Consider the following 17681-nt stretch of genomic DNA (forward strand, 5'->3'; position numbering starts at 1 on the left):
AAGCGACTGAAAGCTCGATCTTTATTGTTAAAAATCGATAACAGCCATATTTTTCATCTCTGTTGATTCCTTTCGACCGATTCACTTAAGCGTCATAATTCTTCGCAGCACTGATTTCAATTGTTCCAAATCCAGATTCGCTCCAGCCTTGGCTAATTCCACGATGAGACGCAACCTGAAATCGAGGTTGTATCAAAAAGTTTACAAGCTTCTTAACAAAATTTAAGACATCGATCCAGCGACCGAAGAATCCTTACGCCTCGCAACGTCGACCGACAGGCGACGGGAGCTCCTGCTGCTTCATTGATTCGAACACCTGAAACCCGAACGAAAGGGGATCATTTCCAGTTGATTTCGGGTCGCGACTGCTTACCCGTAAGCTTCGTTGAACGACGCTCTCGTCTAGTTCAGCGATTCTCGCTGCCAAGTGAGCGAAGCTGCTCGACGCGCTGCCGTTGGCCAATCGGTGCAGCAGAACCAAAGACTCTTGCTCGTTGATGGCGTACTCGAAAGTCTGATCAAGATATACGCGGCGGAGCGAAATAAAAAGTACAAGATCGGTATCATTCGAAAGTTACCAATAGTTCGACGAGCGACGATTCGGGCAGCATCTCGAGGACCGCGTGCGCGTGCGTCGCCGCGAAAACGTGCGGACACTGCTGGCCCCTCGCCGCGAACTCGTCCAGGACCGCCGCGAGCAGCGAGCTTCCGCTTGACTCCGACGTTCCCCTGTCAAATTCATCCGCGAGCACCACGGAATCGGAGGTGGACGCTCGAATGGCAGTGTTTATCTGTCGAAGGTTCTGCAAGAAGGAGCTCGCGTTCAAGCCGACGCTCTCCGTGATGGACATTTGAGTGGAGATGCGACGGATCGTCCCTATGGTAGCCGATTTCGCAGCCACGTACGAGCCAACGTGAGCCATGAACAACAGCAGTCCGATCTGCTTCAGATAAACGCTCTTCCCGCAAGAGTTCGGCCCTGTTAAGATCTTGATCAGGCTTCCGTTGCTCCCGGATCGCACGTCGTTGGGTACGAAAGTCGTTGAGAACTCGAGCAGAGGATGCCGCGATTCCTTGGCGTCGATCACCTTCGACTCGGTTATAATTGGTCTCGCGTAATCATGGTCGCGCGCCGCACCTGCGAACGCCAATAGCCTGCGAACATCGGCGAGGATGATTTCAAATCGATTCGCAATAGCGTTTGGAGTAAAACTGTCGCGAGCAGTTTTCAAGAGTATCTCCGCTTGACATTATCGATAACATTTGACACTTTGAATACCGTTGGGTCACCGGTGACCAAATCGTAATACGGTCAATTAAACGATTATTTGTAAATATTTTTATATTACAAATAATGCTATCTGTATGGTGACATTCGGCAAGATAAACGTGCGATAATAATGAAACGGTTCAATGAATTTCATATTACATCGTCCTCATTAAATCCCCAATTTCCAAGATCTAAATGGTACATCAATCTTTCTAGGAACAACAGAATAAACCGGACAAACGTCCGTAAACCTATTGTTAACACATCGAGAACCCGAAAGAGTTAAAACGAGAGCTAAACATTTTCTAGAGCAGCAGCCTAATTTTACAAGCCGCCACTTCTTGAAAGGAAACATCAGCTACCATATAATACGCACGTGTCCAGTTCAGCGCAACGTTCGATCGCCCGCGCGATCGAGCCGGCGTGCTTCCTCGCGTACCGCGTCAGCTTCTGCAGGATGCGGTTCTGCCGGATCGCTATCTTCAGAATCACGTCGCCCACGGTCTCGTCCAGTTCTGAAACGAGTCGCATGAGCGAAACCGAAATCGAAGCGAGAAGGAAACGCAGGAGACGCGCGGCGCACCGACCTTTCGCCGAGGAGCTCTTGTAATAATGTACACCGTTGATGCTAAACTTGAACTCTAGGTTCGGCAGCTCCGCGGCGTCCGGCGGGGTCGGGTACCATTTGTTGATCGCCAGCACGTAGCCGATGTTCGGCAGATAGACCATGTTGCAGCCCGTCACGGACGGCGGCAGATGTTCGCGCATGTCCTTCTCGGCCATTCGGGTTAGTAGCTCGGGCAGGGCGCGCCGCGCGTGGTTCACTGGCGGTTGGCCGACATTGTGGATCGATCATCGAGCATTCAGCGGGAATAAGGAAAAGCGACCGTTTTACGCACGTTCGTCCAGCAAGGGATCCACGCTCGGCTTGACAACGAGCTTTCTCTCCCGCCTGCTCTCTCCGAAGTCCACTATGTATTCGATGAAGTATTTCACGTAGCGCGCTTCGTTCGTCACGCTCTCCGCGACCCGCTTGAAGATCTCGATTCTGTCCGCGTGTTCCTCGCACAGATCGGCGATACGGATCACGCGCGAAACAGTCTGGAAGTTTCGAACCGGGATCGCAGTCAGAGGAGCGAATTAACGAAACGGACGTCCGGAAACTGGGGATCGTTCACCTGGTGCATTTTGTACCAATTCGACGTCTTCGCTCGTGGCCCGGAGCAACAGGCTAGTACGGTGTTCGTCAGCCGATCGACGCGATCCAAGGAGCACGACAGATTCTCGACGACGGTTCGATTGCTGGGGTTCAGGAAGAACTCGATCGCGTTCAGTCTCTGCTGGAGCACGTTCGCGTCGCGCGTCGGGTGCTGCATCGTTTTCCTGCGGAAGTAGCAGCGAGATACATGATGTTCGATGGTATCCGATGACTTTGATGATATTCGAGGCTGAGATGCAGGCTCGCGTTTAGGCACTGTGGAGCTCAATTTTTACTTGATGCTATCGATAACGTTTAATGTAATGAGTTTTTTTTCTCTTTAATTCATTCTTTATACTTGTGCAATATATAATCCTCAAGCTCAATGTCAGCAGTCATCTCTCAGTTATGAAAAAGATACATTTGAGCACGTTGAGTGACGTTTGCCGAGACAAGTATAGAAAATGAAAACAACGTAATATCAATTGAATCACGTTGTTATTATTGCAGGTGTGTATTGTCGAATGTCAGTGCATCAAGTGATATTACTTATAACAGAAAATCGTTCGATCGAACGAATTATAGTAATTCGATTTGGTTGAGGTCACTCCATGGCATTCAACGTGTTAACACCTTCTGTGCCATGGAAATTTCGGTTATATTTTGCTTACGAACCGTATCTTTTTTCTCATAGAGCTGTATTCAAGTTTTTCTCAAGTTGTATTCAAGTTTTTCGGTCATTTTTATGTATTTTGGTTGACGTGTTAAAACAGAGACTACAAATATTCTAGAGCAGCACCCCTAATTTTCTGTATCAGTCATCATTGCTAGATGTCTTACCACAGGAACCGAACACCGGGTCGCGAACGGCAGTACCGCTTGAACAAGCAGAACAGACTCGCGCTACCGGTTTGCGTGGTGCAGTTGCCGAACTTGAAGAAGCTCGGATGATCCCTGGCCTGCACGATGTTCAGTGCTCTGTACGTGTCCTCGTCCAGAGTGACCAGGTCGTGTCTTGACCGGGAAGCAAGAGAGAACCCAAAGAAACGATCAGATGCGAACAGGGAAATCGGATGGGCGAGAAAACGGCGGGAGATCGCTTACAGCGCGAGGCAATCGAGAGAGCTGAAGGTGGGTCTGCCCGACGCTTCGAGAGCAATCTCGTTCCAGTGTCTGTCGACGAAGAGCAACAGTGATCCCAGCGCGTGAATCATCGCGGAACAGGCGAAGTTCAGGATGCTGTTCAAGAAGGTGATCCTGTCGGTGCTGCTCGCGTTCCTCGGCTCCGACGACAGCCGCAGGCTTCTCACCCTCTGCAAACATCGCTCGTAATTGTGCTCCTTTTTGCAAACGAGCTTTAGGGTCTTTAGGCTCGCGGAGCACGGTCCGTCCTCCGAGCCGAGCGAACTCGATCGCTCGCTCGGCGATTCCGCAAGCACTGTTCTCTTCAACGCGTTCAGGAAAACTGCCGGCGATCCGACGATCGTTACCAGGCAACGCGGTCTGCACTGCCTGTACAGCGCTTTGGTCACGTAGAAGCCCTCCGAGTCGTCGTTCGTGTCCTCCATCACGCGCAATTCGGAGGTCGCCAGGTCGTAGCAGGCTGCGCCGAGCCGATCTTTCTTCCAAACCATTGAAAGAATCACCTATGACGCAGATAGGAAAGAAAGACCTTTTCGTTCAGTCTTTCAGCGATTTTCGAGGTTATAGTCGTCAAAATGTAGCAGGAGAAACGAGCAAGGAAACGTGTTCTGCGACATCAATTGCTACGGACTTCGTAGATTCTATGTCCTATCTTAACACTTTTGAAGAAATTACATAAATCTGCAAGCATGTCCCTGAATCATTGCTGATTAACCCTTTGCACTCGAGTGGTGACTGAGATTTAATTCAGCAAAACTGTGAAGTTGAATATCCAGTATTCCAAATGAAACTTCTTTTAAATTGCTGACTTGTTTAGTATCATTATTAACACAATTCCGAGAAACCACTTATTTTCATTTCTAGTACTTCTCGCTACGGTGTTTTATAAACTATTAACATGAAAATACATAAATCTACATGTCCCGTCCATTAACCCTTTGCACTCGGGGGGCGCCTTAGTCGCCACCTGATTCGACGCAGCGAACTTATAGAATTTTCAATTCAATATTAAACCTTGCGTAATGTATCGACACATAAAACATCAAAGTAAAATAGTTCTGTCTCTTAATTTATAGAAGATAATCAATTGTGTTTTTAATGAAAAATATTGTCGAGTGTAAATATTGACTTCGCAACGCTTCGTCCACAAATATACCCACCTCATCTGGCTCATCCAACTCGGAAACCTCCCTCCCGGGACGTCGGGATTCAGCTCCACTGCTACCGCGTCGTTGACTAGTCGCAGTATTCTGATCGAAGGCCGTCTCGTCATCGCTGCTATCCGCTAGCAAGGATTCAAACTCGGAGCGACTGAAAACGATAGTAACGACGCTGGAGGACCGGCGAACTCGCAGTACGAAAGAAAAACTGCTGAATATACAGTAAGTTGCTGGAAGGCGTGCCTCGATTCTCGCCGCTGGCAAATCTACCAGCGGAAGTAGACGGGACGTTGCTCGCAGCTTCGTCGAAGACCTGCTCGTCATCGCTGCTCGCTAATAAGGATTCAAACTCGGAACGGCTGAAAACGATAGAGACGCTGAAGGATCGGCGAACTTGTGGTACAAGAGAAAAATTGCTGAATATACAGTAAGTTGCTGGAAGGCGTTCCTCGACTGCCGTCGCTGCCGATTCTACTGCCGGACGCATGTTTCTTGATATTAGGATTCATAGCGGTCACCGTTGCCAGCTCGCTACCTCTAATCGAACCTTCCGAAGCACGCACGCGCGTCTGCGGTGGCGCATGCGTGCGGAGCGCAGTGGCGACAGCGGGAAATGAAAGTGACATTCAAACGCAACAAAGTACTCGGTGCTTTATTACAGAAAATGATGCAACAAGATGACGTAGAAGAAATCCCTCCTGGTTCGAGGAGCCGTTGGCTCGCTGTGGCTGCCGAACCCGATCAGCTCGGGACGAACGTGGACGGACGGGGGTCGAAGGAAATCGGTCGGTAGGTCCTCCTCCTGGTGAACGGTCGCAGCCCGCTCAGCGTGAAATCGTGCGCAGGGTTCCTCGGTCGTTTCGCCGGCTCCACCGGAGTCTCCTCTTCCGAGGTCGCCGCGTCTTCGCATCGTTCCCGACTGGTCGACCTGTTCAACGTTCGTTCGCTGTTTTGTCTGCGTCCACGACGTCGGCGGGAAAGGCTCGCGACTGTCCGCGCGATCCTTCCTGCCCGGGTTCGTTGGGAGAACGACCGGAGCGGACGTCGGTTCGACGGCTTCCCCGGTTAAATAGATTCTTACGCGCTCGCGTCGCTCGTCCCGCGAACCCCTCCCGCGCGTCGCTTTACCGAAGCGCCGTTGAATGACTAGAGGCGTTCGAATTGAACCTGTTACGCCCGCTCGAAACCCCGGTAACACCGTGCGCGGTTCACGATCGAGGATCCCCGCGAGTTCTAGGTTTTCCGAAGAATTCGAGGGATATCTAGGATTCCCAGGATCTCCGGGACTTCGGGGATCTCAAAGATTCCTAGGGTCTCCAAGGTGTCTGGGATCTCGAGGATTCATCGGGGACACCGTTGAACGTACCTAGATCGATGGGCTTTCGTTTGTACTCCGGTCTCCCTGGACTGCGGCCTCGTGTTCGGCTGCGAGAGTTCGCTGTCGCTGCTCGCGAGAGACTGCTTGGCGATCATCGCGCCGTGCGCGAAATCCTTCCTGCGGAACGAAACGTGCGTTGCGATGCTTTGCTCGTGGGTTCAGGGATCGTCCTGAACACGACCCGGCTCTCACCTGTAATTGTCGGACCTGACAGCGGAGTCGGAAGTGGTCGCCGACTTGCCAGGTTGCGCGTTCAGCTCCACGAAGACGGGAGAGCTCTTCGGGATGTCGCAGACGATCTTCGGGTGAACGGTGGTTTGCTTGGCGTCCAGGTGCGACGCGTTCTCCGGCGCCCAGTCGTAGTAGTTCGGCCGGTACCCGTTCGCCTCGGCGCGACGGTGCTTGGAGTCGGAACCCGACCCGGAACCCGAGTCCCTCTTCCGATGGAAATCGTTGCACCTCTCGAGACTCTTTCGCGGCGGGGTCTTGCAGCTTCCGGCTGGCTGCCAAGTTGGCGAGGAGGCGGTGGAAGAGGGAGCGCCGTCGGGATCCGCGCGGCGCGCCTGCGAGCCGTCCCACTCGGCGCTCCCCATGTTGCTACAAAGATGTTCGTTATATCCATTATCATCCCTGTTCTTCCTCTTCCTACTTCTGTTATTAAACAAACAAACGAACTCCACGCGACGCGTTCTCCCCGGTTCGACCATGCACGCTTACTTGAAATTCTCCTCCATCTCCTTGAACAAGCGCAACTGCTGCCTGATGTTCGCCTTCTCCTTCGCGCGTTTCCGCTGGAACTCCTCTTCCACTTTCCTCATGGCCTCCAGCTCCCCTTTCCTCTGCCGCTCCTTCGCCTCGGCCTCCCTCGACAGCTTCTCGGCCAATCTGCGCCTCTCTATTTGTCTGACCGTCGACTGGAAGGTGAACCGCTTGCTCTTCGAGCCGCTCTTCCCTTGCGATTTCGTTTCCTTCGCGTCCTTCGCGTCTTTCGTCCCCTTCTCCTCCTTCGTTTGCTTCGACTGTTTCAACGAGCACGATTCTCCATTGCCGGACCAATTGTTGGATTCTCGAGCGAGTGGCTCTCGTTTCTGTTTCGACTCGCCCGCGGAATTCTCTACGGCCTCTACGGTCCTCGACCGTCGCTTCGAGATGTACCGATCGCGCGTGCCACGGCTACCCGCGTGCACGCGTCTCTCCACTGCCTTCGTCTCCTCGTAGTCGACACCGATCTCTCTCTCGATTCGATCGTGAGCCGAGTATTTCGCGCCCTCGTTCGTCTCCGGCAGGTACATCACGTGTCCGCCCGGAGACAGGTACGAGAAGGACGGTGGCTTCAGCGCTACAGGGAAATCATCCACGAACTCTTTCATCTTCTCCTCGTTCTCCTTGCTCTTCTCCTTGCTCTTCTCCTTCTCTTCGTTCTCGTCGCTGTCCTCGTCGTCGTCCTCGTCCTCCACTTCCTCCTCCTCCTCTTCGTCGTCGTCTTCGTTGTCGTCGTTCTCGTCGTCGTCGTCGTCGGCGTCGCCGTCCCCGTCGCCGTCGAACTCGGTGTCGCGATAGGTCCTCACGCCGGCGACGAACCTCTCCTCGCGGCTGTTGCCGTGGCCGCGTTCGCGAGCGACGATCGATTTCCAGCAAGAGGACGCGAACCTCGTCGTCGTCTCCGCCGACTGGCCGTGCTGCAAAGAGGTCGGCGCGCTCGTTGACAAGAACCAGTTGTCGTCGAGAGCGTCGTGCGAGTGCTTCCTCCGGAGCTCGTGCGCGCCGATCCCGAACGCCCCTGACACGGATCTCTTCAGCTTCTTCAGCGAGTTGAAGGTCGACAGCTGCTCCCTCGTCTTCGTTTCGGGGGCAACGAAGTGCGTCCCGTACCGTGGATCCTCGCGGGGCAGCGAGAGCGAGAAGACGCGCGCTCGGGGAGGATACTTGAAGGGGACGGGCAACGGCGAAGGTGAATCCACCCCCGCGTCGCTGCTCGATTCTTCGCCGAGGTCTTGCTGCGGCGTCCAAGTCGGCCGCGTCGCGGACGTCTTCACTCGGTTGATCGTGCTCACGTCCAACGAGTCCTCGTTGCCTGCCCCCGCGTCGCCGGATATTCCGGAATCTCCTGATTTGTCGTGGGAGCTGCGAGGACCCAGCGCCAGCAAAGGCGGCGGCGGAGGCGGCGGGGGCGGTGGCCTCGAGAGCCGCTCGATTCGCTCCTCGAACATTATCTGGAATAAGAACGACGTTAACACGTTCACTACCAGCGTCTATTTCGGTGACGTTCGTAATATTCTATTCGACACATCTAAACGGAATATTGAAGAAATGGAACTGAAGCGAGTCACTGAGTCTCCGAATATAATGCTGTACCCTATAACTTTAAATAACAATATTTAATTTAATTTTCTTTATGTAGAATACAGCATTGCTGCCGTCCTGTTAATACCGTGCACTTCGACAAGCCTCACTAGTCATCACGAGTGAGACTCGAGGTGACAATATCATAAATGTTTCGCGTGAGACATTTCTCTAGCGAAATGGTAGACGAATCGAACGAACGAACGCTAACCGGCATTTCTTCGCTGGCAGTGCTCATGCTGGGTCCCGGCGTCTCCATTGCCGAGAGTAACCTCCAGGCAGCGGACGGCGAGAACCTAGGAATCTCCAGCTGCTTCTTCGGTAGCGTCGGTCGCAGTTGCAGCGAGATGTCCTCCGCGACGTTGCGCCCCTGAAGCACAGCGAAACAAAGATACAAGGAAAACGCTGTCTAACGGTCACAAGCTCGAGCAACCCGACAGTTTCCACTCACGGAGGTGTCATCGGTGTCCTCGGCAGTCTCCATGGAAGATCTGCCGTTCTCTTCGTCTCGGAACTCGGTCCTCTTCTCCCGTTTCTCTCGCCTCTCCCGCTTCTCTCGCTTTTCCCGCTTCTCCCTTTTCTCCAATTTCGACTGGTCCAGCCTGCGACGGGATTCGCTCGAGGACACCAACAGCTCGTTCATGCCGAAGTAGAAGGTCTTCGGTGCGTGGCGTGTGGCCACGACATTCCTACCGATTCAGTTACTCATTCATCTCACCAATATCAAATACAAACAAACAGAAAATGAAAAATGATTCATAACGAAACGATGTAATAACCATCGTCGCGCAGCAACTGGCAAAACGGATACGACACTCACGGTTGTTGATACTCTCGTCGTTCCTCCGGAAGCGTCGGCTCGCACTTATCATCAGCCAGGTACCTCTGCACACCGTTCGTCGGATCTACCGGGTCGATCGCGCCGTTCCACCGACCGGGATCCAGATTTTCCTTGTCCCCGAGCCGTCGCTCGATCCTTCCTGGCACCCAACCCCGACCGTCCACCGCTTCTTTCGATCGTGTTGCCAGCGAACCGTCGGACACGTTCCGATCGTTGCGAACGTCAGGATTCGACCGACGACGGGCTGCACAGTCTACCGACCCCTGATCAGCGCTGGATAACTCGAAGTTCGAACCATTGATCTTCTCGTCGCTCTTAGAACCTCTAGGTAATCGTTCGTCCGTTTGTTCGTTGGTTCGCTCGTCGGTCCGCCGGTGCCGAGTCTTCGAACTCTGATTAACGTCTTCGTTCTCGTTGTCCGTTTCGGTCTCGACCTCGGGTCGGCTCAGGCCAGTCGCTTCCGAGCGCTCGCGGGCAGTTTCAAAGAGACGATCGGGTGCACGGTCGTCCGGAGATTCGTACCGGCGCTCCAACGATCTCGCCTCGCCGCTGATCGGATGAGGATGATTAGCGATCGCGGCGCCGCTGGCGCACGCCAGCTTGTCGCGGACTCTCCTGGCTACTTGGATTAGCTCGGCTTGGAACTCGGGGCTGCTGACGCTTCGCCGAAGCGTGTTCTTCCCGTCGTACTGATCCGCCGGTCGCTGGTGCTCGGCGCGTCCGCGTGCGAAATCCTCCGCGGCGCGCGCGCTCTCGTCGTCGGGACGGCACCGGTGTTGGTGCGCGGGCTCCACTCGCAGCGGACGCCTCTGTCCGTCGTAGCCGGACAGCTGCCAGCCGACCCTAGCCTTCTTCGTCTCGGCCCGGGTTTTGAACAGACGAGACTTCCTAGGGGGCGGTTGGACGTCGCGTTCGCGGCCGTAGGGAACCTCGAGGTCGCTGGGCCCGGCCAGCATCGAGGCCGACATCGAGGTAGAGATCGAGGTCGAGACGGAGTCGTTGCCGAGGTCGAGCAGCGTGGTCGGCGGTGCTGGAGCTTTGTACTTCTTCCTAGCTCTGTACCTGCTATCCACGCGATCCTTGTAGTCTCTGTCCAGCCGGCGGCGGTTGCTCAGGCGGTCCTCTTCGCCGGTCATCGGATATCCGGCGTTCGTCCGGGACTCCTGCGATCAGTGGTAGATACTCGAGTCCCAGTTGCAAACAGGACGTTTCCAACACGGTCGAAATTTGAATCGCTTCGAATAGGTCTCGATACTCCAACTCTTAGGTTTTCGTAAAGTTCAGAGGCTACGTATCCACATCGACGCGCAAGATTTTCAAGACAACGAATAATTGAAGGATATTGATTCCTATTCGAAGAGATTCACGTTGTTCTCTACAGTTAGAAGTGTTGATGATCCACTACCTGTGACTCGGCCGAGTAACGCAAGTCGGGCTCGCTGCCGAATCTCTTCAGGTCGGCGGCCGCGTCCGATCGCCGTCGAATCGCGTCGGCTTGGTAGCGACAGCAGGCTCGTTCGATCCTCGTGGACCGCGGCTCCGGGACGCGCGACGCCGAAGTGCTTCTGCAGCGGAACTGGCCCTCGCCGAAGCGGTCACGCTGAAATCAAGCACTCGTTGAATTGGCACGTCAACTTATCAACTAACTCGATCGATTCCTGCACAAATACGACCGGCAGATGCGAAGGTCACCGTTGGTCCACGAAATTTCACACGATTTGTAACTCGTCGCGTTAATTCCTTTGTCAATGTGTTCTCGATACACGCGAATCTTTCGTTCTCGTTTCCGGTGTCGCACGCTTTACCTTGGAGAGGTCGCGCGACGACGCGTACGTCGACGCTCTGCGACCGCTTATGGTCCCGCCGTTTTGGATGATGCTGCCGTTGTCGGTGGCGCGTAATCTCTGGTTGGGTGGCTCCGGCAGGACCTTTCGCGCCGCCGCCACCGCCGCCGCTCCGTTCGCCGGAGACCGATGCTTAGCAAGCTCACGCGGAAACGACTGGGACCAGCCGCGGTTCGCATCCGGAATCGGCAGCCCGTTCGAACGGTTGGACGCGGTCTGTTCGTTCCGGTTGCTGCTTCCATTGTTGCCCATCCTGGAGTTCGTCGCGTTGTCAACCCGTTAGGAGATCCGAGACTCCTCCTCCATCTTGCACCTGTCGCATAAAAATCGCTAGTTGAATCTCTCAATTATTTCTCTGATAATTATTGTAACTGCGATAAGCATCTATTGACGGGATATCCCTTTTAGTATGAAAAACAAGCAAGAAAATACCATGAAAACGGAAAGAACGAAATGAAATTCAATGAACCGATCGTTAGCGACAACGATGTATCAACTTGACGAAGTACATCAACGTCTAATATACTGTTCTCATTACGTTTCTTCCTTTTCCTTCTCCGTGTCAGTCAGTTGTCCCTCATTCGGATTCACATGGTACCCTAACGGGTTTTCCCGCGAAATCGGACTAAACAATTCGAGAATTTCACCGCGCAACCTCGTTCCGGTATATGTTTCGGCCGCGGCCGCTTCGACGGCGAGTTCCACGCGATCTATCCGCTCCAGCCGTTCCCGCTGTCTACTACTAGCAGGCCGTCGGAGTACAGCGAAACGAAACGTGGCGAAGCGAAGCGGGGACCAATCGAGATACCGGCGATAACGGGTTCTATCTAACGGTTTTGAATCGGTTCTAGCTGCGCGATCAATCGACAGACCGTCGATTCGCCGGGACGAGCGGTGGTGCTCTCGAATCGACTCGCTTTCCCTTCGAGCGCGCGATCCACGACAGAAACGCGGCGCGCGGTGGTGAGAACGGCCGCTTACGACGGCGTACCGTCGCGCCCCACCCTGCTTCGCCCCGGCCGACCTCCCTCCTCCGCGCGGTACCATCAATCCTCATCTCGAAACGGAAAAACTCGTCATTGCGTAAAGTCGAAGAGAAAGTTGCTCGGACGCGCATCACCGTTGCGATTCACCCGCGGTCTCGTCCGCGTTCTGTTCCTCGTTATCGACGACGTCACCGCCGTCTCGCCTTTTAACCCCTCGCTCGCCGATCCTCGGTCACCACCGTGGAATTCCAGGATTACATGCTTTCTACTAAACTGTCTGCAATAGCACTGCAAAATATTACAAACATCCGCGTTAATTAGCCTGTTCACACAGCCATAAACGTACGTCCATGATACGATTCTCGGAGACATAGCAGCTTTCAGTTGCAACACCGGTTCGACACTGATCGAATAACGAAAGGAGTATATAATTTAATAGACAACTCGTTGCTAAGGGAGATCCTCGTGTTCGCGCAGTGATCCGTTTCGAAAGAGAGACCTCTCCGATGAGTTGATTTACATATGATTTCTCCTCGCAAAACTTATCGTCGATGATCCTTCGGTTTCCCCGTAGCGGGAACGCTCTCGAGCGCGAAGGGTTAAATCGAGCAACTCGACGACGATCGGGCTGTATCGAGGTCGCGGTCCTTACGCGAAAAAGAAAGTCTTCCTGGGGCGCGGACGAGCTCGAGATCCGGTAAATCCGGTGAGAGCGGACGAGCCGCGGCTGCCATCAGCCCGTTTTTACGTCCCCGTCGCTTTCTTCGACGTTACCACGGCCCGTGGCGTCTCGATGACCGAAATTCGTTCAACGAGGTTCCGCGAACGGAACCAGTAAAAAAATTCCGAAAGTCGGCAAACGAACCCGGCACGCCGGAACCGGTCCTCGGCCGGCGCACGCGGCGGGACGCGGAAACGATCGGCGAGCTCGGCCCGGCGGCGATCGAGGAAAATCGAAACTCGCCGCGCGCGCCTGCACAGGTGTAACGATCGGGAACGCGCGCGCGTGCACGTCTAATGCAAATACCGGACAGCGAGTGTCCGCGCGTACTCGAGGAGGAGACGCGCCGATCTCTACGACCTACATTCCCTTGGAAGGTTTCTAGAGATCGGTGTTGCGTAAAGAGACGATCAGACGAAACGGGACCAGACGGGCCGCGAGACGAGAGCTCTGGTTCGTGTGTGCTCGGCTCATCGTGGACCGATTCGTGGACGAACCGATGGTCACAAAAACGTATTTCGATCACGATGCAGCGATCCTTTCATTTTTCACAGTTCCACGGGTGTGCTCTTTGTACTTGGGAAATGAGGTTTCATTCTGTTCGACGCGTACGAGGGAAAACCACGAGAAACCTGTTTAGTCGCGTAAATGAAATCTCTCGTTTCCGGGAGACAAGGCAGCTACTTTCTGCGAGATATTCGACTAACCCAGATTAAACTCAGAATTACTATTGATGGATACGAATAGCATATTTAACCCCTTGCACTCTGTAAGCTCCACTACGATACCAGTTATAGTATAAAGTATTTCAATGAGTCGATTTATAGAAACTATCCTAAGATTACTGGATTTCCCACATATCTGAATTTTGTTGTATTGAGGGAAATAAGATCTGAGAAATTTTATATAACATTTTCAATGTCCGCTAGGGGTATTATGAAAACAGGAGTTTGTCGGTAGATCACAAGACCGTCTGGAGCGCTAAGAGTTAATTCAAAAATATCGCCGTCTCCCTCGAGAACAGAGGGATCGAAGTTAGAGCATCGCGATGCCGAGCCACTCGAACAGTGGAGGAACGGGACAATTATACAAAGTGCGTACAGATGAAGACGAGGACGTGGAGAAAAACGAGGAAGAGGAGGAAGAGGAGGAAGAGGAACAAGAGTGGGGCAGAGAACGGCAGGTTGTCAAGAACCAGTACGGATGAGTTTTATTCGCGAGGCATGTGGGTCAGGCGCAGTCGCGCAAGTGCACCGTGGCGCACCCATTTCTTTCGCACCTGCGCGCATGCGCTTCGTTCGACTGGATCATAGATTTTTGCCGATCGCATGGGAATAATAAGATTCAAACGATCCGCGGGCTCGCCGCGACGGCCGGGCCCGGCTCTCGCGCGGTTTCCCGTGGTCCGCTCGTCGTCGTTTCGCGTCGTTTCCCGTCGTTGATAGAAATCGGCTGAGCACAGTTTCACAGGAATTTCGGTATGCGGAAGGAAAGCTGCGAGCCGAGGTGAGTCGAGGCGAGTCGAGGCGGGTCGCGGCGCGGCGCGGCGAGGGCAACGATTGAACGAAAGAAGGAGAGAACGGAAAGCACCGGGCGGGGGGCGGCGGCGGAACAGGCAGCCGCGCGAACCTTTATTACAATGATAGGACTGATTAGGGACCGCGGGAAAGGATAACGAGCAAAAGGAAAGCGACGCGAAAATGGAACCGTGCCTTCCGCGCGGAGGAAAACTGCCGATCGCGCGTCGCACGGCGCTGCGAATCGTGAATTCCCGTGTTTTTATCGAGGAACCGGTAATATTGATAATGATTCTACGGGGAACCGTTCGAGCGTAATGAGAATTCTAATAAGAAACGAGAAAGACAGACGAAACGAGGGAGAGACGAGCGTTTCGAGGAGGATCCTCGCTCGATCCTTGAAGCCTCCACTCCGATCTAGGCCTTTGATCGGCGCGATACACCTTCCTGCTGGTCGACGGTATCGCAACGCATTGTAGAACAGCGGATGCGAAGGGGAGTCCTCGTCGGTAACGGAGAAACGGCGCGAATCAACGAAAGGTGAAAGTTGCCCGCGCGCACGGTCGCGGTTCCAGCGGGACCGCGGCTGAAATTCGAGCGCGTCCGCGCGAACGCGGGCGGCGAGCTACGTGGAAGACGTTCTCCCGAAAACGTTCGACGCGCGGCTCGTCGGGACTTTCTCTTCTACCGGTTTCCCGTGGCACGCGGCCGCGGAGCGGATCTTACGGGATGACGGTCTCGCGAAACGAAGGGGATCGAGTCGGCGCGCGATGCATCGCGACGGTTCGCTGACCGAGAGGACGACGCGCGCTCTCGGGGGAGCCGGTGAACGAGAGAAAGACGGTGGTCCCGCGGCGCGTGAGACACCGTCGCGTTAATTAAAAATTAAGAGCCGGGCGAAAGCTCGCGGCGCGTGTGAGTTCCGCGAACGGCGGAGGACCAGCCCGTTTTATCGTTGCGCGTTGCGTGCGCTACCTTCGGTGCTGCAAATTTGCTCGCTCGATCGTTCGCGCGAAGCGTGCGGAGAGGACCATCCGTTTAGGGGATGAATTTTATGGTATTCAGGAGTTCGATCTATTCTATCCTTGACAATAGAGATCTCCGTGCGAAAGAGACTTCCTAAAACGATTTAAACGAGGATTAGACGGAAAGTAGTTACATCTTTGAAGAACCTTAACACGTTCGCGGACGTGAATGCTGCAGCATTCATTTTCATTGCGACGCAAAATGACATGGATAACATTCAGAATTATAAGTCACATGCATATAATTCTATATAGCTTCAATCTTTGGAAATTATTACGCACTTTAACTCTTGGATTGCATTTTAGTAGTTTCTGCAGCTCATTAAAGTCTGTCCTGTCCGCGAACGTGTCAATGAGCTGCAGGTAACACAATATCGTTCAATTCTACACAAGTCCGTGTACTCGTGTTTGTACACGCGTAGAATCCGCTGTCCAGCGACAGAACAGCAGCCGCGAACCGGTAAGAAAGGAACCCGCGCAATGGAGGCAGACCGGTCTCGCAATTTTCTCGGCGAAGGCTGGCTCTTCCAGCATGACGAAACCTGCTCGAACTCGAAAACACTGTTAGAAATGTACGCTCGTTCCGGCGAAGTGTTCCGGCGATGATATAAGCTCTCGCGGAGAAAAATCGAAAGCCCCGCCTTCTGGAATGCGCGTTAAGGCTCCGCTCGACTGCGGCAACAACGACCATAACCGACAATCGCTTCGAGGAGGACTGTCGAGAACACGTTTTCTCGGTTTCCAGAACATCGCGCGGCAGATTCTTCGAGGTTGATTGAACCTTGGAAGTTCCTCCGCCGAGATCGGGCGTAAACAAAGCTCGCGCGCGCGGTTTTGCTAGCAGCTGGAACGTCGAGCGCGCGGAACATAACGGGTCGACGTCACGCCGCGTGAACCTTCTTCCGATTTCGCTCACCGTTCCTTCCTAACTCCCATCCGTACTTTCTGTCTTTTCCGTGCTATCCTGGACTATCGTTTTATCGAAGAACCGATAAGAAAGAGACAGCATCGGGACAAACGCAGAACTCGAAATAAGGAGAGAGAGAATCGGAAGAAAATCGAAAATAAGGGTACCGATCGCCGGCGAGTAAATGAAGACGTTGGTAACGCGAAAGACACCTTCGAAGAACGCTTTCGAGAAGGTCCTCCTCGAGTAACGTTTCCCGCCGCGAAATCTTGCGTGTTCTCGCTTCCGTTTCCGGCTCGCGAACACTCGCAATCGGTGGTTCGACTTCGAGCCAGTAACCGCGCCTTCCTCGCGTTTCTTTCGCGAAGGGAAAGTAAGAACGATCCACGATCGCGAAGGGAATCGCAACGCGAAATTCGTCGATTTTACACACCGATCGTCGATTCCAACGGCTCGCCGCAGCTGTTCTCTTCTCAGCGTGTCCCGTCGTTCACCGTGATCCATCGATCGTTCAAAGTTTCATCGGTATGCCTTGCTGGTATGTTGCTCCCGATCAGAGTGAAGGACGAATCGGCGATCGAACAATCACCGCGGCAAGTTATCCACGATGCGACAATGTTTTCGCAAACACTCTTTCGCACTCACGCTCGAAACTGAATTCCTCGGGTGCGCGTTGTCACGACACTTGGACGTCTGTTTTACGGTACTGTGCCTGATGACTCGGATACCATCGGGCCTACTTTCGAATAAGCAACGGCGGACGGATCGCCTTTTCCTATCTGCCGTCGTCGGGACGGAGCTGTCGGTCAAAGTAGCGGAAACATTCGAAATACGCGGAGACTGAGAACGAGGAAGAAAGAAGAGCAGGAGGAGGAACAGGAGGAGGAGGAGGAGGAGGAGGAGGAGGAGAGGAGGGAAGGAAAACAAAAGAGAATAAAAATTGGAAACGGGGAACGGAACAACGATTCGAATGCTCGACGTCTCGAAGGGGAGTGCGAATCGGCCGTTCCCTATTCGCGAGCGCGACGCGAAATCAGGACTGAACGGCGACCCTCGAATCCCCACCAGCAAATCCGCGATCCACGGCTTAAAAACCATTCTCCTACCTTCGTTCTAACTTTGCTTACCTACTCCTACCTATCTTGGCCTATTCCCCACTACCGCGGAACGCATCGCGTCGCGCTGCCCCTCTCTATCTCCACCCTGAAACTCCTTCCTCTCTGCATTCCATTCGATGCCAGGCCTTCTATTCAAGAATCGCTTCTCGCTCGAACGGGATGCACGCTCGACTCGCGCGTCCGCTGGATCTTCTCTCTGCTCTCTTTTCGTCTTCGCCTATATTCCTCTT

The 17681-nt window shown here is 53.7% G+C and overlaps 2 protein-coding genes across 4 annotated transcripts; both read right to left on the minus strand.

The window, feature by feature from the left end:
* Positions 1-553: 553 nt before the first annotated feature.
* LOC116423817 (mutS protein homolog 5-like) lies at positions 554-2864 on the minus strand. The gene is made up of 5 exons (XM_076369982.1): positions 2449-2864; positions 2170-2371; positions 1858-2094; positions 1647-1785; positions 554-1155 (listed from the first exon to the last, which is right to left on the minus strand). The coding sequence occupies exons 1-5, from the start codon at positions 2644-2646 to the stop codon at positions 564-566; spliced, it is 1368 nt and encodes a 455-aa protein (XP_076226097.1). The 5' UTR covers positions 2647-2864; the 3' UTR covers positions 554-563.
* A 194-nt stretch (positions 2865-3058) lies between these two features.
* LOC116423860 (uncharacterized) lies at positions 3059-17607 on the minus strand. 3 transcript variants are annotated; one of them, XM_076369977.1, is made up of 12 exons: positions 17461-17607; positions 11139-11490; positions 10739-10933; positions 9313-10496; positions 8944-9181; positions 8704-8862; positions 6867-8362; positions 6342-6746; positions 6138-6266; positions 4772-4922; positions 3573-4114; positions 3059-3482 (listed from the first exon to the last, which is right to left on the minus strand). In XM_076369977.1, the coding sequence occupies exons 2-12, from the start codon at positions 11427-11429 to the stop codon at positions 3305-3307; spliced, it is 4968 nt and encodes a 1655-aa protein (XP_076226092.1). In that variant the 5' UTR covers positions 11430-11490; positions 17461-17607; the 3' UTR covers positions 3059-3304. The 3 variants fall into 3 exon arrangements, with proteins under 3 accessions (XP_076226092.1, XP_076226091.1, XP_031825411.2); XM_076369976.1 differs by lacking the exon at positions 17461-17607 and adding an exon at positions 16767-17409; XM_031969551.2 differs by lacking the exons at positions 3059-3482; positions 3573-4114; positions 4772-4922; positions 17461-17607 and adding exons at positions 5405-5699; positions 16767-17407.
* Positions 17608-17681: the final 74 nt, after the last annotated feature.

Source organism: Nomia melanderi, chromosome 8 (assembly GCF_051020985.1).
Source record: "Nomia melanderi isolate GNS246 chromosome 8, iyNomMela1, whole genome shotgun sequence".
In the NCBI taxonomy this organism is placed as follows: domain Eukaryota; kingdom Metazoa; phylum Arthropoda; class Insecta; order Hymenoptera; family Halictidae; genus Nomia; species Nomia melanderi.

What these genes read in the sequence shown, in the direction of transcription:
- LOC116423817 (XM_076369982.1), bottom strand. Translation starts at nt 2,646, where the DNA reads ATGCAGCACCCGACGCGCGACGCGAACGTGCTCCAGCAGAGACTGAAC. An exon ending in GGATCCCTTGCTGGACGAAC is followed by an intron (nt 2,095 to 2,169) that starts GTGCGTAAAACG and finishes GCCAACCGCCAG; the next exon opens with TGAACCACGCGCGGCGCGCC. An exon ending in CGTTGCGCTGAACTGGACAC is followed by an intron (nt 1,156 to 1,646) that starts GTGCGTATTATA and finishes CGATGTTCGCAG; the next exon opens with GCTATTGGCGTTCGCAGGTG.
- LOC116423860 (XM_076369977.1), bottom strand. Translation starts at nt 11,429, where the DNA reads ATGGGCAACAATGGAAGCAGCAACCGGAACGAACAGACCGCGTCCAAC. An exon ending in CGTCGCGCGACCTCTCCAAG is followed by an intron (nt 10,934 to 11,138) that starts GTAAAGCGTGCG and finishes GCTTGATTTCAG; the next exon opens with CGTGACCGCTTCGGCGAGGG. An exon ending in GAGATGGAGGAGAATTTCAA is followed by an intron (nt 6,747 to 6,866) that starts GTAAGCGTGCAT and finishes ACATCTTTGTAG; the next exon opens with CAACATGGGGAGCGCCGAGT.